This window comes from Muntiacus reevesi, chromosome 7 (genome assembly GCF_963930625.1).
Source record: "Muntiacus reevesi chromosome 7, mMunRee1.1, whole genome shotgun sequence".
Lineage (NCBI taxonomy): Eukaryota > Metazoa > Chordata > Mammalia > Artiodactyla > Cervidae > Muntiacus > Muntiacus reevesi.
This window is the reverse complement of record NC_089255.1, coordinates 78,343,847-78,366,878: the sequence shown is the minus strand read 5'-3', so window position 1 is coordinate 78,366,878 and position 23,032 is coordinate 78,343,847. Positions and strand designations below refer to the sequence as shown.

Here is a 23,032-nt window from a genome sequence, read left to right as displayed (position 1 = left end):
AAGGCTCTGGGCACACTCTTTTGCAGCCAAAGCCAGAGAAAGAACAGCCAGTTGCATAATCCTTCTATTTGCTCAGATCTACATTTTGCCCTGAAACTCCCTGCCCTGGGAAGTGATTGAGGAAGGCACCCAGTAAGGACTGGGCAGGGCAGGGAGTCAGCAGACCAGCCAGGGGTGCGCGGGAACTTCAGTCTTTCTTCCACCGCTGCTGTCCAGGAGGATGGAGGCCTTCAACGAGTCTTCCCCATTCAACTTCTCCCTCCCACACAACTTCGGCAAGCGGCCCACCGACCGGGCACTGAGCGTCATTCTGGTGATCATGCTGTTAGCCATCATGCTCTCGCTGGGTTGCACCATGGAGTTCAGCAAGATCAAGGCGCACTTCTGGAGGCCCAAGGGGCTGGCTGTCGCCCTGGTGGCGCAGTTTGGCATCATGCCCCTCACCGCCTTTGGACTGGGCAAGTTCTTCCAGCTGACCAATGTTGAGGCCCTGGCCATCCTGATCTGCGGCTGCTCGCCAGGGGGGAACCTCTCCAACATCTTCACCTTGGCCATAAAGGGGGACATGAACCTGAGGTAAGACTGGGGGTGAGGAGGGAGCGACCTGGGGAGATTGCAGTCAAGGCGAAGAGCCAGGAGGGGAGTGAATGGGGGCTGGGAAGCTGCTAGGGTAGGGGGTGGCAGCCATTTATTGTCAAAAGCTAACACTGGGCTGGGGGCAGGAGCTGGGGTACATCTTGGGCTTAGGTTCCAAGCCAAAGGGGCTCAGCTGGTCCAGGGACATCCTGGAGAGACCCCACCCCTACTCCCAGGGTTGTCTCAAATGGAGTGCAAGGACTGTCTTGAAGGAATACTGTACTGATTTAAAGCAAAGGGACCTCTGGTGAACTTTCACCCGTCTGCCAGGGTGGGCAGAATTCTGCTTCAAGACCAGAGATACAAAAGGGAGTGTAGATTAGTTCCAAAGATCTGCAAGGATATCAAGGCAGCTCAGAACCAAAGAGCACCTCCAGTTCCTGCGGAGCAGGAAGGAATTGCCAAAGATCCCAACTGTCTGTGCAAATGACTGTCCTCTCTGAACCTCCCTTCTCCACCCATCAGAGGCAAGAACGCTTCAATGCAAAGACACAGCCAGGTAGATCCTAGAGTCCCCCAGCACCAGGTCAGGGTCCCATGTCAGGATGAGCCTCACCTCAACCAAAGTGGGAGGAGGCAACAGCAGCATCCCCACACCCAAACCATTACAGCAGAAGTCAGTGAGGGTGGAATCCTGCAAAGGGCGGCTGAATACCAGTCCTTCCAAACGGGTGGGACTCTGGTCTGGAATGCTTCCCAGGGCAAGGCCACGTCAGACCAGCTCCAGCTCCAGCAGCAGATTCTGCTGGCTGAAGAAAACTCACCAGCACAAAAGCTCTGGCTCTTATTTAATTGCCCATCTCAAGCCTGTCTCTTATGGTTCAGTCCTCAGTGAAGAGGCTATTCCATGCCAGGCAGGGCAGTAAATTCAAGACAGTCCATCTGCTTGTGCCTGTCACTACCCTGCCCCTGACTGAACTGTACCAACGAAACCAGCCAAGTAGGGAATCCGCTTCCTGGTGATGCCAAGTGATGCTGGAGCTGATTCTTAAATGAAAAAATGATAGTGATCATGGGGGTTACCTGGACCTGCCGCCTGAGAAGCTCTGGACTCTCCACCCATATAATTCAACCCTCACTGAGGTGTTTGATGGAGAGAGAGCCTGGCTTGTACAGTTTCTCACAGGAACATGTCCAGTATTCAACCACCTACTGTGAGGAAGTTCTTCTCCTTATCTGATCCAGGTCCTTCTTGCTGCAAAACAAGCCCCTGACCTGATCTAGACAAGGTTAAATTCAGCCTCTGTGTCCCATACAGAGAAACCTGAACCATATCTTAATTCTGATGTAGAAGGGTTGCAAGCTTGCCTGGTAGCTCAGCTGGTAAAGAATTCACCTGCAATGCAGGAGACCTGGGTTCAATCTCTGAGTTGGGAAGATCTGGACAACATGGCAACCCACTCCAGTATTCTTGCCTGGAGAATCCCCATGGACAGAGGAGCCTGGCAGGGTACTCAGGGCCTTATGGCTCTGTATCAGCAGAGCTGGGCGGGCGGGTGGGGAGGTGGGAGGCAGTGTAAAGCATAGGAGAGGCTCTAAGTGTGAGGGACCAGATGTCCCAGTCTCTTGAGCCAGTGGGTACCAATAAGGCCCCTTTGGCAATGCCTGCTTTTCTGAGACTCTAAGCCTCCACCAGTGGAGCCTCCCGTGACTCATGCTCTCTTGCTCAGGGTCCTGGTCTGGGTACGTGGGAATTGTCACTTCCACCTAGGCCCCTCAAGAGATAATGCTTTGCAGGACAGCCACCTTCTGCCATAAAGCCCCTTCCCACAGACCAACCTTCCATGCACATGAAACCAGGCCTCTGACCCCACTCACCCTCCACCATCACAAGCAGCCAGAAACTTCAAATTCCAGATTGAGTTCTTCACCTGGGACAATTTGTTACAGGTATTATAGTAATGATAATGGTGATGATAATAAAAGACAGCCTGGCAATGGGCCAAACACTCTACGTGGGATCCTGATACAGCTTCCATGAGGAGGTGCACAGGATAAAATACATTTATCCAAGGTCTGGGGGCTCCAAAGCCTGTGCTTTCACTCAAATATCTTCAATGCCTGGGGGGTGACCGCCAGCCTCGGAGGCGTGGGCCTCCCTACACAGGGCATATGCCATCCATCTCTGCCATGGGTGTTGTAGGATCAGGGACTCATGGCCAGCATAGCTTCCTGATTTTCAGAAGATGGAATCACCCTTTGAAGGTGAAATCTCCAAATTTTTAATTGTTGGCAATGATTTCAAAGTTTTTAAAATGCTATGCAAGCCAAACTGTACATGTCAGAGGCCCAGATGCCACCCAGGGGCTACGGGTTTGAGGCTTGTGTACAATACCATGTTATTCCCATCTGGATTAGAAAGGAATGTTGAGACCGAATCCACTTTACACGTGAGAAAGCTGAAGTCCAGAGACTTGCCAGAGGCTTCCACCGAGAATCCATGGGCAGGCTGTGTCCAGAGCCAGTCCCAGGGTCTCTCTTGCCTGTCATTCTTTCTCACGGCTGGAGTGAGGCTGAGGGAGACCCTCGTGGGGGGAAGGGGGAGAAGGTACATTTCAGGAGGCTGGGCGACCCCCTGGGTGGACCTCTCAAGGCAGCCAGGGACAGCAGCTCTTTCCTGTAGGATGCTGAGAGTCATACTCCCAAAAACACCCACAGGCAAGAGAACGTGCCCTCCCTGGGGGACAGAGGAGAGAGGGCCAGCGGGAACTGGGCCCCTTTGACGATCACCTATGCCACCCCTCAAGTTCACCTGCTCCCCCTACCCCTCATCCAGCCTACAGCGGACAGCAGAGCCAATGGCTGTGGAGACAACCCAAGGATTCTCACAGCTCTCCCTACCATGACAGACTAGGCAGGGGGAGACAGAAGCTTCTCGGGTTCCCCTAAGTCTCCCACTTCACCATAGAGACTGACCGCTTCCCTCACCGCTCCCTCAGCTTCTGCCGCCAGCGCCTCTGTTAACAGGAGCGCAGAACCTGTCCCTCAAGCAGGGTATATAAAGTTGCCCCAAAGCAGGCTGTGTGGAGTGCTCTGAGAATTTAAGCAGAAAGGTTTAAAAAAAAAAAAGAAATGTGCTCCATTCCCCCTGGTCCTGAACCCCTAGACAGGGTCCATGGCAGACTCTGGGTCCTGTAGAGAGAAACCTGGACTATACCTTAATTCTGATGCAGAAGGGTTGCCAGCTTTCCTGGTAGCTTAGTTGGTAAAGAATCTGCCTGAAATCCAGATTCACAATGTTACTATGCGACAGGTTCCAGTCTCAGAGCTACAACAGGTCTGCCCTCCCAGCACTGCCCTTCAGGGTGAACATGATCACGACCATCACAGATACCAGAAATTTAGGTCAAGAGTCCAGCCCTTGCACGTGCGGAGGAGGTATCAGGAGGTCTGGGAGCACGGCTCCCACACACACCTCCACCAAGGCACACCAAGTCCCAGAGCAAATTCCAAAGCTCTCGACATGCCAAGCCAAAGTAAGCATGACTCCTGTTCAAGGTCATCAAAACAAGCACACAAGTTTCGTGTGTGGCCTTTCTCCTAGGCAGAGATCAATAGCTAGCGCTATAGCCCACCGAATGCCCTTCCCAATCTCATTTCCCTCTCCCTACTCACGGGAGCACCTCCCAGGATTTGACTTTCAGCACTCCCATGAGCCCTTTTATATTTATATTTTATACTATGTATGTCTATATCCATCAGCAAGATACACTCCTGCATTTGTATGTTTTTAAACTTTATATGAACTGTATCATACTACCCATGTCATTTGACAACTTGCTTTTTTTGGTGCTTATCCTTACGTTTTTGATAATGATATAAAAGTGCATATTTTAATTTAACCAACTGTATTAATATTTTTCCTTAACATTTTATATTTTGGGGATTATTTAAGAAACACTTTACTGCCCTCAAGGTCATACATACATTCACCTATGTTTGAAAAGTTTTAAAGCCTTGCATCTTACATGAAGATCTTCAATTTATTAGTATGTATTGTGACCTAATTTTATCTTTTCCATGTGAATAGAGAAAATTCCTAGGATCAGTGAATTTTTCTCCAGCAATTTGTAACACCATCTCTTGTTGATCAGATGCTCAAATAAGCATGGGTTTATGTCTGGATCTCTCGTCTATTTTCTGTGGCTATTGCACCAATATCACATTTTCTTAATCACAAGTTTATGATAAATCTTGTTAACTGAAAGGAGTTGCCCTACCTTGTTATTCTTGGAAATTACGTTAATTATTCTTGACCCTTTAGTCATCACTTGAATTTTGAGACTAACTCTCAAGTCGACAAAAGTTATTTCTGAAAATTTGATGAAGTTTGCATTAAACTTATAGATCAGTACTGAATCTTCCCATCCACGAAACTGGCAGGTTTCCTTTTATTCAATCATTTCATATTAGGAAGTTCTGCCATATAATTAAAAATTCATTTACTAATAATTTTTCATAGTATATCAGAACTCAATTTTTTAATTGATTTTTTATTGCTAATGTATTCAGAATTTCATGGATTCTATTTACTAGTTATAATAGAAAATCACTTGAATTTCCTCTGTGGACAGTTATATCATTGGCATACTTTAGTTTCTTCCTTTCCCATCTATATGGTTTTCCTATCTCTTGTTTTGCAATGCTAGCAAAGACGTGTAATTTACAGCAGTGATGTGATGAGAACAGGTATCCTACCTTTATTCCTTCTAATTTTTCACCATTAGGTTTTCTATTTCCTGTAGATTTTTTGACAAAACAACCCTTTTCAGGTAAAGGGAATCCATTCTGTTGCTAGTGTGCTGATTTTTACCACGCATGAACACTGAATTTTGTTGAATGACACTTTTCTATATCTATGATACCATTTTTTTTAATTCAATAATGCAGTGTACATAGCAGTAGATTGCCAAGTATTAAACCATTTTTATATTGCTGGGATAAACCCATTTTGTTCATTGTACTATTTTATAAAGGTATGGCTAGATTCACTAGGTAACATTTTGTGACTTTTGCTTCTGTGTTTGTAAATGAGAATGGTTCCTAATTTTTCTTTCTCGTAATGTGACTTTTTTACCTTTGGTTCTAAAATCATACTATGTTTGGGCCATGTTTCCCCTTTCTTTACTCTCTATAAGACTGAGACGATCTGTACTTTGAATGTTTAGCAGAACTCTACTGTAAAATCACACATATTTTTTGTGACGTTTGGATAATAGGTTTCAAAGTGTTTATTAAATGTCTTTAGTGAGTTTAAATTGATTCATGTTTTCAACTTCATTTTAAGTTAGTATTTGTAGATTATATTTTCCAGGAAATTGTCCATTCAGTCTGAAGAGAAAAATGAAAATATAAGATTATCCTTGATTTCTTCTATGGTCCTCTAAAATCTCTATTGTATCAGAAATTTTATTTCTTTTTGCATTCATACTAATACCAATTTGTGCCCATTCTCCTTTCTCTTGGCTAGTCCTACCACAAGTATTTATATTATCGAATTTTGTAAAGAACCTGCTCTTGGTGTAATTGATTCTCAATTAATTTATATAATTTTTAAAGCTTATTCTCTCATCTTTAATATTTTCTCTTACTTTCACTGGGTTTACTTTCTTTCCAACACTTGAATAAAATGCTTAGCTCATTAATTTTTAATCTTTTTTTCCTTTATAAACATTTCAAGCTCTAAATTTTCCTCTAAGGATGAATTTATCTGTCCTCTAGATTTATAATATTATTTTTTAAGATATAATTCACACACCATAAAATTCACCTTTTTAAAGTGTATAAGTCAGTAGTTTATAGTATATTCACGATGCACAACTATCACCAGTAATTCCAGAACATTTTAATCATCCCCCATAGAAACCTAAACACATTAGCAGTCACTCCCCATTCTCTCACTCCAGCCCCCAGCAACCACAAATCTATTTTCTGTCCCTATAGATTTCATGTAAATGGAATCATATAATACCTAGCCTTTTATGTTTTTGATTCCTTCACTTGCCATGTTTTCAAGATTCATCTATGTGATAGTTGAATACACCACAATTTGCTTATCCATCAATATTTTATTTTCCACTTTTCAGCTATAACTAATGTTGCTATGAACACTTGTATGTACTTGTGTAAACATATGCTTTCCTTATGGGTACATACCAAGAAGCAGAATTACTGGGACATATGATAGATAACTCTATGTTTAACATTTTTAGAGCTGTCAAACTTTTCAAGAGTAGTTATATCATTTTTACATGCCCATCAAAAACAGAAGAGGATTCCAGTTTCTCCACATTCTCACCAAGACTTATCCATATCTTTTTATTGTTTAGCTCTACTAGTGGGTGTGAAGTGGTATCTCATTACCACTTTATCATTTCGTTATCAGTTTTAATTTGTATTTCTTTTATAATGAATGGTATTGAGCATCTTTTCATGTGCTTGTTGGCCAACTGTGTATCTTTGGAGAAATGACTATCCAAGTCCTTTGCCCATTTTAAAACTGAGTTATTTGGAGTTTTTTAGCTGTTGAATTGTAAGAGTTCTTTATATATTCTGGATACTGGACACTTACATGATTTGCAAATATTTTCTCCCATTATGTGAGTATCCTTTGAAGCAGTTTTTTAAGTTTTGAAGTCAGTTACCTGTTTTTCCTTTGGTTACCTGTGCTTTAGGTATCACATCTAAGAAATCATTGCCTAATTCAAAGTCAGTTCAGTTCAGTTGCTCAGTGGTGTCAAACTCTTTGCGACCCTATGGACTGCAGCACATCAGGCATTCCTGTCCATCACCAACTCCCAGAGCTTGCTCAAACTCATGTCCATCAAGTTGGTGATGCCATCCAAACATCTCATCCTCTGTCATCTACCCATATTTTAAAATACTATATTCTCCTACTTCTTTTTTCCAAATATTTCCAATTTTTCTTTTCCATTATGATTTCATATTCAACCATAAGAGAATTAGATATTCTATTTTTCCAATAGTCCTTTTGGAGTATTGACTACTGAGTTAAACATTTGTTTCACCTCTCCTTTTTTCATAGGCTTAAAGTCTCAACTCTGGCCCCTCCCTTGGGTATTAAAACCTAAACACCAGATTACCAAGACTAACACCCTACCATCTACCCCTCCACATGCTGCAGCTTCAGCACAAGCCTACTAACTACTCGACATTCTTTGTTTCTAGTCCCGGGAAACCTCCCTCAGTTTCTTACAAGCTGGAGTATGTGCTCAAGTGTTTTAGTGGTTGATGAGTATGTTGGGGGGAGGTTCCCATTATTCAGTCTACAGTATCTTTTGAGGGTCTCTCCTCAGCTTCTTACTCCTTGTGCTATACATCCACCAATTGTGTTCTTGATGGCTATACTCCAGACCCTTTGGACTAGGATGTAGTTGACAGTCATTTAAGTCATATTTGATCTCTGTGAAAACAATGAATAAGTGTAGATAGTGAATAGGGCTATGGAGAGGAGGGACGCACACTTAGCGTGGCTTTCCTGGGGTCTTATCAAGCCCTCAACCCCAACCTACTCACTGGCATGGAAGCCAGAGCATATATTGTAAAGTGAATGTCTCAAATCCAAGAATGTTCTCCAGCAGCTTCCTCTCTCAGTTGGTCTTTCTGGAGAGCCTCTTCCTACACAGTGTTCTGGGATTAACAAGAATGAGATACCAAATGCAGATGGCAATAGGACAGTTAGGATACAAATGAGAACTGGGAAGATACATTATTATTCAGGATCTGAGACTCACACTCAATTTATCATAAATAACGTTAAGAATAAGCCAAAGGGCCATGAGAGCATCAGTGTTGGGTGTGTGTGCATGTGTGTGCTGTCGCTTCAATCGTGTGCAACTCTTTGTGACCCCCAGACTGGACTGTCGCCTGCCAGGCTCCATGGGATTGTCCAGGCAAGAATACTGGAGTGGGCTGCCATGCCCTCCTCCAGGGGCTCTTCCCAACCCAGGGATCGAACCCACATCTCTTACATCTCTTTTACTGGCAGGGAGGTAGGTTCTTTACCACTAGTTGCCACCTGAGAAACCCTCAAGTGTTAGGAACTAGAATATTACTCAAGATACAAAACAGGTCTGATGACCAGAGTATCTTGTCACTTGACAGCGGGTTGCTGCCTTCTCTAATACTCCACTACTGTGCTCCTTCAATTCATCTTTTTTTTTTTTTTTTTTACAGTTCTCTTAAATCATATGGGCTTCCCTTGTGGGTCAGCTAGTAAAGAATCTGCTTGCAATGTGGAAGACCTAGGTTCGATCCCTGGGTTGGAAAGATCCCCTGGAGAAGGGAAAGGCTACCCACTCCAGTATTCTGGCCTGGAGAATCCCATGGATGTATACTCCATGGGGTCACAAAGAGTTGGATATAACTGAGTGGCTTTCACAGTTAATCACAGCCTCTGTTTACTGCTTTTTCTTTGCATGCTTTTGGTTTTTGCCTGATCATCCCTCCCATGCCACCCACTCTCAAAGACCAAGTGCTCTATCATTGTGTATACATTCAAACTCCCTGAGAGAAAATGTTCTTGATGTGCTTGATCTGTTATTTTAGTTAGACAGAACCACTATGTCCAGCCATGCCCTAGGCTCTAAAGGCAGGCACTTAGTCACTGTAGGTTAGGTGTTATTCTACAATCCAAAGGGCTATAGTCAGCAATGGGATCGCACAGCTTTTTCCAAAATGGGCTGTGCATATATGCAAGTACAGAGAGCAAAAACAGTTCTATTACAGAGATCAAAATGGCTCCTTCCACAGTGAAGTGTAGACGACTTCCCTGGTGGCTCAGATGGTAAAGTATCAGCCTACAACGGGGGAGACGCAGGTTCAATCCTGGGTTGGGAAAATCTCCTGGAGAAGGAAATGGCAATCCACTCCAGTATTCTTGCCTGGAGAATACCATGGACAGAGGAGCCTGGTAGGCTACGATGCATGGGGTCGCAAAAACTCAGACACGACTGAGCAACTTCACTTTCACTTTCACAGTGAAGTGTACAGGGACCTGGGTTCAAATCCTGCTTCAGCCTTCCTACCTTTGTGATCCTGGGCAAGTCACAACCCTTCAAGTCCCCAGCTTTCTCCTCATCAGTAAAAAGGTGATAGTATGCTTACCTCCTAAAACTACTGGGAAGAGGAAACAAAGCAATGTATGTAAGGTTCTTCACGCCATGCCTGGCATATAGCAAGCACTCCACAGATAGTACAGGCATACCTTGGAGATACTGCAAGTTCATTTCCAGACCACCACCACAAAGCAGAATATCACAATAATGTAAGTCATGTGAATTTTTTGGTTTCCTGGTGCATATACATATTATGTTTAAACTATACTGTGACTTATTAAAGGTGCAATAGCATTGTGTTTATAAAAATTTATATATCTTAATTTAAAAATTTTTTATTGCTAAAAATGCTAACCATCATCTGAGGCTTCAGCAAGTGGTAATGTTTTGGCCAGTAGAGGGTTTTGCCTCAAAGTTGACAGCTACTGACTGATCAGGATGGTGGTTGCTGAAGGTGAGGGTGGTTGTGGCAATTTCTTAAAATAAACCAATGAATTTTGCCCCATTGATTGACTCTTCCCTTCTCTTTCCTCACAAATGACTTCACTGTTTGATAGCATTTTATCCACAACCGGACTTCTATCAAAACTGAAGTCAATCCTTTCAAACCCTGCCACTGCTTTATCAACTAAGTTTACGTAAAATGCTAAATGCTCTGTTGTCATTCCAACAATCTTCACAGCATCTTCACAAGTTGTAGGTTCCATCCCAAGAAACCACTTTCTTTGCTCATCCGTAAAGAGCAACTCTTTATTCATTCAAGTTCTACCATGAGATGGCAGCAATCCAGTAACATCTTCAGGCTCCACTTCTTGTTCTCTTGCTATTTTCACCACAGTCACATCTGTAGTTGCTTCCTCCACTAAAGTTTTGAATTGCTCAAAGTCATCCATAAGAGTTGAAGTTAACTTCTTTTAAACTCCTGTAACATTGATATTTTGACCTCTTTCCAAGAATCATGAATGGCCATCTAGAACAGTGAATCCTTTCCTGAAGATTTTCTGTTAACTTTGCACAGATCCATCAGAGGAGTTACTATCTATGGCAGCTGTAGATGCATCTTCTTCTGATAGAACAGTTTCATCTGCACTGAAAATCTGTTTAGCATGGCCACCTTCATTGACGACTTTAGGGAGATCTTCTGGATAACTTGCAGCTTCTACATAAGAACTTCCTCCTTCACCTTGCACTTCCCCATATACGCATATGGCAAGAAACATGCTTATGTTTCTTCTGCAGATTCCTCACCTCTTTCAGCCTTCCTAGAATTGAAGAGAGTGCAGGCCTTGATCTGGATCAAACTTTGGCTTAAGGGACTGTTGTGGCTGGTTTGATCGTCTCTTTAGATCACTTCAACTTTCTCAGTAAGGCTGTTTTGCTTTCTTCTCATTCGTGAGTTTGCTACGGTAGCACTTATAATTTTCTTCAAGAACTTTTCCCTTGCACTTACAACTTGGCAGTTTGGTGCAAGAGGCCTGGCCTTCTGTCTGCCTGGGATATTCACAGGGTTTCCTAAGAGTAAACATTTCTATCTTTTAACTTAAAAACATAAGAGACATCCAACTCTACCTTTCACTTGAACACTTAAGAGACCAGTGTAGGGTTCGTAAATGGCCTAATTTCAGTATTGTGTCTCAAGGAATAAGGAGGCTCGAGGAGAGAGAAAAGGGGGAGCAGTCAAAACACACACATTTATATCCTTTAAGTTCGCCATCTTACATGAGCATGATGTGCAGTGCCCCTAAACAATTACAACAGTAATATCAAAAATCACTGTAACACACACAGTGAATAATCATGAAACACTGCAAAACTTACTAAAACATGACGAGACAAGAAGTGAGCAAATGCTGTTGGAAAATCAGCACCATTAACTTGCTTGATGCAGGACTGCCACACTCACTCACTTTGTAAAACCACAACTGTGAACAGCAATAAAATGAGGTATGCCTGAATTAATGATCTCTCTCTCTGCATTTTTCCTATGTCTCCCTCTCAGCATTGTGATGACGACCTGCTCCACATTCCTTGCCCTGGGCATGATGCCCCTCCTCCTGTACCTTTACTCCAGGGGCATCTATGATGGGTCCCTGAAGGACAAGGTGCCCTACGGTGGCATCGTGATATCACTGATCCTGATTCTCATCCCTTGCACCACAGGCATCATCCTCAAATCCAAACGGCCACAATACGTACGCTATGTCACCAAGGTAAGAGCCTGAGGGTCTGGGCAGGGAGTGAGAACCCCACCATCACAGCAGTGAATGGCTTGAGCCGAGTCGTTTCGGCTTTTTGTGTCAGTTTCTTTCTTTGCTTAAAAAAAAAAGTCTGCTACTGATAAAACATACTTCATGAGACTTTAATGCACATGAGAGTATTTTTGAAGAGTTAGCAGGAAAAAAAGGAAACCACCACACACAACATACAATCATTTTGATAATAAAATTAAGCTTTTATCATGTACCTACTAGATGCTAAGTTTTATGCTACTCTCTGAGGATTCACTGTCCTCAAGGAGTTTACTCGCAGAAAATCAATACACATGAGAAACAAGACCCAACAGTGTACAGTCAGGCATTGGCAGAATGCAAGAAGGTAAGGTTAGTAAGGGCCAGGTAGTCACGGAAGGCTTCTCTGGAGGATGGAAGGAGAGGTGGTCTTGAGCCAGACCATGAAGAAACGGTCCGATTTGGGTAAGCCTAAGGAAATGCCTGAATAGAGGAGTTCAGAGGGAGACCAAAGGCAAACATGGCTGAGTAGATGAGAAGCTGGAGGGGAAGAGACCAGAAGAGCTGGTAGGCACACTCATAGCACTTTGGGAATGGGATGGGAGGAAAGTGGAGAGTTGGTCCCAAAGGGTGTAGGGGAGTGCTATGAGGGCATCATGCCACTGCCTCGCCTTTGGAAAAAACAGACTCTTAGAGAGGTCCCTCTGCCAACTCTTATGACCTTGGAGCTCAGTCCCCACCAGTCTCTCCTCTGGCTCACTGCTCATCTCTGGGATCCAAGCGCCAACCCGGTCCCTCAGGATAAACTCTGCCCCCTGAAGGCCTGTTTTTGTTCCTGCCCCTGGGTCTACGCCTTTGAGCCGGTCTACAGGGTACACTACTTGGAAGCGTAAGGTTTGGCAGCAGCTTTGGGCCTAAGACAGAGTTTTGGTCAGGTTTCCAGTCTTTCGATTTTCACAGTACCATTGCCAAAGGTAGATTTTTGCCCTTGCCCTGGTGCAGTCCTAATACCACGGCCACAATTCCCCTCCCGACCTGTTGGAAGATGTGAAACCTCCTGCCAAATGGCTGATCACCCCACTCTGCTCTGGACAGCATCTTGTTTTCAGCCCTGCTTCTCGGTAATCTTCTTTTATTCATCATATCCTCTATCCCCATAGCGTCCTCCTCACCCTCATTTCTAGAATAACACCATATTAATTCTTCCCAATCAACATCGGTTCTGGTTTACAGCTCTCTTTTTTTTTTTAGTAAGTAGTCACTGGACTGTACTTCCTGTTTCAGCCAACACCTGTCTCTCCTCCCCTTCCTAACTGTGCTCCCAGGAGACACCTACTGCCCCCACCTACCTTCCACTCCCACCACATTGCCCCCAGGGCTGTTCTCCACTGACCACCCTCATCAATCAATGTCTACTCCTCAGTCTCTCATCCACTCACATTTTGATGACCACCTGACTCACCTTTCTTCACCAAATCCAACAGACATGTCTCAGCTCTTCTTTTAGCAGCTTTTGGTATGGCTGACCACTGCCTCCATCTCAGAAATCTTTCTCCTCAGCTTCAGTGACAGGGCACCTGCTTTCCTACCACCTCTCTGGCATTTCTTTTCTAACTCCCTTGTGAGTTCCTCTGGCAAAGGTTACTTCTCTGCATTCAGCCCAAGCTTTCTGCTTTTCTTACCTAAGCCCGGGACCTTCCCACCATGAGATCTGGCCCATCTCAAGAGCCATCTATAAGCTGATGACCACCAGAACAGTATCTTCAGCTCTCATGTCTCTCCTGACTCCAGAATCCATGTATTAACTAGCAAATCTTTCTACTATGCCTCAGGCGTTTAAAACTCAGTATGTTTTAAATGTAAACCATTTCCTCAAGCTTGCTCTTCCCTCCTCCCTGTGTGATCATCTCAATGAATGGCATTTAATGTGCCCAACTGCCCGAGTCAGAAACCAGAAAGTCATTCTCCATGTCCTCTCTCCCTCCCCACCCACACTAATCACCTATTGCCAGTTCTGCCTTCTTTTGCTTGAGTCCATGTCTCTCCATCCCTGCATCCACTGTCTTCATCCAGGCCACTCTCTCTCTCACTAAGCTACTCAGACTTCCAACCTGGTTCCCTTACCTAATTTTAACCCGAGTCTGGAAAGAACAAACTATCAGGTCACTCTACTGCTTAAAGTCCCTCACTGGTTCCTTATTCTCCCCCAGGAGTCATGAGGCTCCTCAGCCCTTTCTTGATTTGGTCTCAACCAACCTCTCCAGTGTCAGCTCTTCTCTTTGCACATGCCCTTCCCTCTGCCTGGAATCCTCCTCCCTCCAAATTCCCACCTCCCTCACCACCACCTTTCATTGGTCACATCCTTCAAGTCTCAACACAATTAGCACCTCCTCTAGGAAGTTGTTCTTAACCAACAAACTTGGACAGAAAGTATGTCCTATTTGCTCCCTTATCACCCAAATCCTTGTAGCATTTATCATACTGCATTACAAATACCACTCGTTTTTATTCCCCACCCACCTGCAAGAAATAAGATCCTAAGGCTGTGTCTTAACATTGAATTCTGAACACTCACATCTAATGCCCGAGAATAAGCAAAGGAATAAAGGACAAATCCTGTCTCTCCTACACATTAGGAGAAAAACAAAAAACCAGAACCATGAACCTATCATCTCACTTACTGAAGAGCTTGTGGAATATAGGAACAAAAGAAAAAAATATATCACATAAGATAAAAATGTGAAATGACCTGTGGTATCACTTAAAGCAACTCTGCCCTTTATAGGTGAAACCAGAGACTAGAACCCCAAAAGCAACTGATATAAGAACATGTCTCCTGATCTAAGTATTCTTCTGAGAACAACAAATACTGTTTAAGGTATCACTTATATGTGGAATCGAAAATATGACATGAACGAACTTAACTGTGAAACAGAAACAGACTCACAGACACAGAGAACAGACTTGTGGTTGCCAAGAGGGAGAGGGGTAGTAGAGAAGGGATGGAATTGGGGCTTAGGATTAGTAAACTATTATATATAGAATGGATGGACAAGGCCTACTATATAGCACAGTGAACTATATTCAATATCCTGTGATAAAACATAAAAGAATATGACATTTATGAGTCACTTTGCTGTATGGCAGAAATTAACGCAACATTGTAAATCAAGTACACTTCAGTTTTTTTTTAAGTGTTCTGAGGATGGAAAAAAGAATCTCAGATCTTAAAGCTAGAGAGGGCTTCAAGATGAAGTAGTCTCCTGCCTTATTTCCATTTCATATATAGAATAACTGAGGCCCAGGGAACGTCTCTCCTTCCTGTTTTGTTACACATCCATGACTCAATTCTACAGCAAATGATCCGAGAGGACATTAAAAGGTCTGAGATACACTTGGACTGGAAAGACAGGAGCCAGTAAGAAAGAATCACATAAAATGTATCTTGGGATCTGCTTTGCCGCTGGCCAAACCTCCAAGGTTAGACAAGCAGAAGGGCAACAGCCCCATTTATCAATTGCTCCCAAACAGGGTATCAAGCCTGTGAGGTTGCAGAGAAAAGAAAGTGGCCAAGATGTAAAGCCTGAAGTTTTCTTGCTTTTACGTTTGAGGACTATGCTCATTCTTAATCTCTCCATTTCCTAATGTAGTGAGTTACAAGCTGGAACAACTCTCCCAGTTTCTTTGCATACCAAACACTCCTAGAGACTTTCAAATCAAAATCACCCAACTTCTGATAACTGGCTCTGATAGAAGGTATCTGTTCCAACTCTGCTCAACCAGTTGCATTCCCTAGTGACAGGTCACATTTAGACACACCAAGATACAATTTTAAGGATGCCCCATTTGGGCTTCCCTGGTTGCTCAGATGGTAAAGCATCTGCCTGCAACATGGGAGACCTAGGTCTGATCCCTGGGTCTGGAAGATCCCCTGGAGAAGGAACTGGCAACCCACTCCAGTATTCTTGCCTGGAATATCCCATGAATGGGTAGACTGGCAGGCTACAGGGGGTCACAAAGAGTCAGACACGACTGAGCAACTAACACTTTCACCATTTGGAAAGGCGATTCAAGTAATATTGTAACTCACCCATGCAGGAGTTTACTCAAGCCTATGTAGTTAGAAAGTTGGTGAACCTGAGGCATGACACAGTCCAGGACCACTCTCAGCATAAGCCACTCACCACTCCCATTATAATAAAGACCCCTTCCTGACACTGACTCACCACTCTACCTATGCTCTCCCCACACCTGCTGCCACTGATGAAAGACCTGACTCTGTCTCAGTTTATGCCACCTTGTGACTTCTGCAGCCTGCGGGGCTCCCTGTCAAAATTTTCACACTTGTCTCTGCTCTTGCCTCCCCCTCTCTGTAACTCTACACACTCTCTAAATGACAGGAAGGGTTTCCTCGTGGGGTCATTCACCAACCAGGTCACCTGCATGGGAGGAGTTAGGCCGGTTATCTCCCGATCACTGGCAAGCGGAGCTGGCTGTCCATGAGTGGACGGACACTCGTCACAGCTTTAGTCAGCAAGGACAGGGCAACGCAGGTGATAGAAAACACGGGGACCTATGAAAAAACTACTGTGGCCTCTCTTCTTAGCAAGAATTCACGGACATGAGATTTTCACAGATGGCAGGACTGACAGTGACAAGAAACTTTGGGATGTTAAACTCCTCTCCTTTCCCTACAAGCTACAACTCAGTCAGTGGTTCTAAGATGCCAGGTGCTGTGCTGTCAACCTCACTCAAAAGGCTGAAGGACTCACCAGTTTACACATCTTGAGGACAGCTAAGCCAGTTTTCACACCTGGGTCACACCAATGTCTGTGCTCACCACCACTCTAAAGGCCCCAAGAGTGGGAGAATGAGAATGAGGGCTTGAGATTAACACCCACACAGAGAAAGAGGGCTTCTGGATTCACGGACAATCCTTGTAGCCCAATACCGCCTACATTCTTCATTACACTCTTCAGAACAAAATATGGACATCAGGTAGAGGACAAACCCAAGAGGCAAAAATCCAAACGGAGAAATTAACTCAAAACCCAAGGGTAACTAAGCAGTTAATCAGTTCATTTTTGTTGTTCAGTCACACAGTCGTGTTTGACTTCTTGCAACCCTATGGACTGCAGCATGCCAGACTTCCCTGTCAATTGTATCAGTTAATAGTCTCTCAATAAAACTTGAAGCATGTTGTTACTGGTGAGATTCCTTTCTATCCTAGGACAGAACCACCAACAGTAGTCAGTTGCAACATGCTTTAGAAACACAGGCTAAACTTACTGCGCAGTTGCAATTAGAGCAATATAAACAAACATTAAATTGTCACTAGGACAACACTGCGAATGTAATTAATGTCATTGAATTATACACTCAAAAATGGTTAAAATGGGCAACTTCTGTGTTCTACATATTTTACCACAATTTTTTAAAAAATCGCATTAGGAAATACAACACAAGTGTGAAATGAGCTGGAACTGGAACCATGACATAACCATTACGGAACACAGTAAGTTCAAGGAAAGTCTGCTGCACACACCTTTACTGAGAAGATGGGGCTTCCCTGGTGGCTCAGGGGTAAAGAATCCGCCTGCCAGTGCAGATGAGGGTTCGATCCCTGGGTCAGGAAGATTGTCCAGAGAAGGAAATGGCAACCCACTCCAGTAATCTTGCCTGGGACATCCCATGGACAGAGGAGCCTGGTGGTTACAGGCCATGGGGTTGCGAAGAGTCGGACACAAGTTAGTGACTAAACACCACAACTCAGAAGATGAGAGGGACAGAGCTTAAGTTTATGCATGTATTTCATCAGTTTAGATGTCACTCTCTAAAATTCAGACACGTAAGCACACTTTGAAACCTTGAATCCTTGTCAGTAGGAAAAATTCTTAACATTCTAATTTCATAATAAATTACCTATTGAAAATTCTAAGTGGTATGTAAGATCCAACTATAAAATCATACATTTTAAAATAAACAAAAATATACTGTTGTTCCTGATGACAGTTGCTTTCACAGCTCTTACCTGGGGTAGGGTGGACCTGCACTGTTCCTTAAGATGTCGTTATTACCTGAGCTATTTGAAACTCCTTTTAGGAACTTTCCTATCATCCCAATTTGCATGTCACTCAAGAAAAGCACTCATCCCTATACATCATTTAGATCTAAAACACATTATCTGACTTCATTACCTGCTTTAACCAGCTTTGCTTCACATGACTTTTAGCAACTTCCAGAAATCCGATTCATCCTAAAATAGATAAAGTCCCTACCCATAAGGGAGGTATTTAGGACAAGTATGACAGGTTCTAAGAACAACTTCTACTGAATTTCAAAATATCCAGAGCATCCAAAGTATTGCTGGGGTGTGTAAAGAGAACTTTCATTTACAATACCCACTTTGCCAGAGGGCTGAATAGTTTCATCCTTCAGAGTCACAGCACTTCACTGAAAACCTACTACCCAGAGATGTCTATCAGAAACTGGCTGAGTTTTCAGTAACGTGGTAATCAGATCTATGACCTCCAGGAAGCTGCCCAGCTACAGATAAGAAATCCAAGATAATGATAAAGGTCTTGCATGTTCCCTTCCACTTCAATGTTTATTAAAATGTTTCTCACCTTTGGCATCCACCAGTGCTTCCCTAGCCCTCTGTGCTCCTCCATATCCCCAAACCCTTCTAACTGCCTTTTCTTCTTGTCCTTATTCGCAGGGAGGGATCATCCTCCTGCTTTTGTGCAGTGTGGCAGTTGTAGTGCTCTCTGCCCTCAACGTGGGCAAAAGCATCTTGTTTGTCATGACACCACACTTGCTGGCCACCTCCTCCTTGATGCCTTTCATCGGCTTCCTGCTAGGCTACCTTCTCTCTGCACTTTTCTGCCTCAACGGACGGTAGGTATTGTCGTTTTAGTTCCACTGTCCCACGCCTCTCAGAAAAAATATCCAAACTCTGGGAAAGATAATTTTTAAGCAATATATTCAAATGCAAAAACGGAACAAGGAAATTTGGACTAAACAGTGGGGAGGCAAGGTAGTGGATGAATACCCAATCTAATCACGCAAAGAGGAACAGTTCATGAAGTGCTCCCTAGCAGAGCCTAGATTCCACCACCTACCCAACTCCCTGGTACCAAACGGCAGCAGAGTAGCTCCATGTCTTCATGACAAGCCTTGATGAGGAAAAGGATCCCTTCCCCTTTGCCTCCTTTTCTGTCTAGGTTTTAGTTGTAACACACCACATTGGGGTGGCAACTCTATAATAAATGTGCAGAGACAGTGCTAACGATTTTTTAGCAAACAGCTATTTTAATCACTAATTACAATTCAGCGAATAAAATGTTGTATTAAACAGTACATTCTTTAGCCCATAGCCCATAAAATGTAAAGCAAAAGAGAATGTGTTCTAAAGGCAGATAACGGAACCAAACTTTCAGTTGTGTTTTGAAGACATTCAAGCCAGAAATCGGACCACAGGACAAGGTTCCTAGACATTTAGACAATCTTCTCCTTTACGCTGAAATCCTAACTGTCCTATACATAACATGTGCCAATGAATGATACTGGCTCATATCTTTTCTCCCTATAGCCAGACATTTTCTCCAAAATTCAATTTGGTAATTCCACAAGTGACAAACTAGATTTCTAAGCTAATCAAAAATTCCCTCATTAAAAACTCCCCAACATGGACCTACTAGTCACCATCTTCCACAAGGCTGGACTAGTGATCCAAGAGATGGGTCAATTCGACTTTTCTCAAAACCTGGTGCACTCCACACATGCTTCAGTTCCATCTTTCTGTGTTAGACTGTCAGTCTCTCTTTCAGTCTCTCTTAGAAAGTACTTGGGAGAAAGATGAGCAAGTGAAGTTGCACCCTTACATCCCTTCTCTGAAGGCATCTGGTTGTTTTTTAATCAACACAGATGCAAACGCACTGTCAGCATGGAGACTGGATGCCAAAATATTCAACTCTGCTCCACCATCCTCAACGTGACCTTCCCCCCTGAAGTCATCGGACCACTTTTCTTCTTCCCTCTCCTGTACATGATTTTCCAGGCTGGAGAAGGGCTTCTCCTTGTCGCCATCTTTAGGTGCTATGAGAAATTCAAGTCTTCCAGAGGTAAGTACTGAATCATTCTCTCTTGGGACGACTTTGCCAGCAACTGTCTCTGGCAAGGACCTTTCAAGAGGGGCTGTAACCCATAAAGTTATTAGGAACCAGACAGCACCAATGTGCAGGAAGGAATTTCAAAGAACCAAAACTACCCATAATAAATGCATCTCATTTTTGCTGGGAGAGTAAGCTATGGACTTTGCCTCATGGAACAGGGGTGAATTGGGCTGCTTTAACTGGGGAGACCATGCAGGATTTAGGATGAATCGGATAGAACTGTCTTAAGCATTACATGGTTGAGAGATCAGTAAGATTCTGTGTTAAGAGTAGGTTCTCAAGCCATGAAACCAGGTCGGAGTCCCAGCACCACTGGCACTGCTTTACGAGGGAAAACATGAAAGCAATGCAGTCTAATAAACCAAAATCAAATTCCAACTCTGGTTACACAGTAATGAACAGGCAACTATTAATCTAGATTTAATATAATTACTACTGGATTAACAAATTCCTAGCCAATAGCATCTTAAGATGCTGAAGAGTATTCATTCTCTTCAAGATACAAACTTCAAGAAAGCCCACTGACTCCTTTCCTCAAAGTGAACATCAAATGTATCCCTTTTTTTCAGTATCTTTTTTCAAACCCAGAAAACTCAATCTCATTTGGTAACATATTTCAGTATTTTGTAACTCTAAACATTGTATATTCATCTTAACCACTCATTCTTCAACTGACTCAACTTCCCATGAACTTGAGGATGTCTTTAAGACCTCTTCAAGACCCAGAGAAACTGATTCACACCCTGGGAGAAAGATACAACTTACCCTGGTGGAATTTATCTTATAGTAGGCAAATGAAGACTTACTGTAGCTTAAAAGATGTAATCTTGGTTATCAAGCAGCCAAAAAGAAACCAATAAATAACTGACCATTACTTACGAACCACTTTTCCTACACTCTGCTTGAAAACTACAGAGTTGTGGATAAGTATGCAGTCTGATACTGCTCTAAGAACAACTCAAGGTATATTTGTTACCATTCAAGATTTCACCCTCTTAACAAAAAAATTCCAGATCCCCAGGCTTGCAGTTTAGTACCAGAAAGGGCTGAAATGCCAAGAGGCCATATTCTACAGCCTCTGGCTCTAGAAATCAATGTATGTAGGAAGATCCTTGTGAGAAAACTAAGTGAAAATTACTCATCTCACATACTGTCTGGGCCCAAGTAGTGTTCAAGTTTAAGGATTGTCAGTTTTTGCGCTTTGGACCCTTGTACCCTTCTAGAAAGATGGGAAAATGGGAAAAGTGAACCCTAAGCATATCTCCTCACTACCACCATGTAGGCAGAAGTAAATCCAACACAACAGGGGTATGGAAACACCTCTGGGAAGACTTCCCACGTACAGCACTTTGCTCCCTGACCCCACTGGCTCCCAGAATGCAAGTCAACCATTGCTTACATTAACTCAACTCACCAACTGTACCACTTGTACTAAGATGATAGAGATGGAGTGATGAAGAGTCTGTGCTCTTTAGACCTTAGCGCTCTTTATTAGACCTTTTGTTACTAGTATTATCATTAGAGTTGTTGAGGGGAAACCTAATTTTTCCTCAGTTTGACTAAGTCATGGGGAAAGAGGTGGTCAAGAGATAAGAGAAAAACACATAGCACACCCTAAGGGTAAGTTGATATTATCCCCCAGACAGAACAAGTTTTTTAATCACTCTATTGTTCTTCCTAACCCATGTCTCTTTTTTCAACTTTACAGATAACACAAAAATGACCTACAAAGTTGATGCAACTGAAGAAACCCTGGGAAATGGCACCTACAAAGGGGAGGAGTGTAAGGTTGGGTTTACTTCAGCCTTCCCCAAAGACCTGGATTCTGGTCAGAAGGTAACTGAGCAACTCAACGTGGCAAACTGAACAGAGAGCAGAAACAGGAACCACCTGTGGTGTTCTTACGTCTTTCTCCAGCATTGCCAGCATAAACTATCAGAATCATTAAGCCTTGCATGGAGAACAAAGTGGGAGTCTACCCCACAAGGCTTACCTATCCTCAGTTCAGGACTTGATACCTGTTTAAAAAATAAAAAACTTGTTCAAGGATAGCCCTACAAAGGCAGGCACCAAAACTGCCTTTGTATCCCTAGAACAGTGCCTAGGCATAAGAAAGCAACTTCCGAGCTAGTCAATAAATGGGCTTTCACTCTAAACTCGAATATCCAAATTCCATTACCAGTTTTGTGACCAAAAACAGAAATAAGATGCTCAGAGTATTGTAGGATTAGTAGACTTCAGAAGTCATTTCTAACCTTTAGATTTAGAAAAATCTAGATCCCATGCTTTCTCCTTTAACATCACTGGCACCAAAACTACTGAGAACATGACACCAACTGGCTAAGACAAACTCAAAACCACAATGAGATGAAAGGACACTTTGGAGAACACAATTCTGGAAGACAACTTTAAAAAAAAATGCGAGAAGTATAAATACCAAGAGAATAATTTCCCTAATCTAATAATCTACCCCATCAGTTCATTAGGTATCAGTTTTCACATTATGTTCAAATTTAAAATTGAGAGTAAACTACTGCCAAAATTAATGATTGCTAACTTTAAAGTAACTGAAATTCTTAAATTACCAATTTTTCCCAATGAAATTTAGACATTTTCCATACTGCTCACAGGCAAACACACACACACACAGACACATTAAGTCAAAGATTAACAAATAAAAAGACTTGCAAACAGCTGACCATACCTAGGTTCCTTGTGAATTTCATATCCCTTAATGTAAAGTACAATCTTGGCATCCATCTGGCAAATGTCCAGAACTATCACTACTCCCAACAGAACACCAACTTGGGTCACTAACCACTCTTAAAAATGCTTTTTTTAAAAAGGTTTTTTAAAAATTGTAAAGATATCTGCCACCTATCAACCTTACATTTTACCTACATTTACTTATCTGTTC

General features: G+C 43.0%; 1 protein-coding gene across 1 annotated transcript; it reads left to right on the top strand.

Moving 5' to 3' along the window:
- The first annotated feature begins 220 nt into the window (after positions 1-220).
- SLC10A1 (solute carrier family 10 member 1) lies at positions 221-21,981 on the top strand. The gene is made up of 5 exons (XM_065941881.1): positions 221-576; positions 11,713-11,923; positions 18,660-18,838; positions 19,868-20,064; positions 21,824-21,981. Exons 1-5 carry the CDS (start codon positions 221-223, stop codon positions 21,979-21,981), a joined length of 1,101 nt encoding a protein of 366 aa, XP_065797953.1.
- The last annotated feature ends 1,051 nt before the right edge of the window (positions 21,982-23,032 follow it).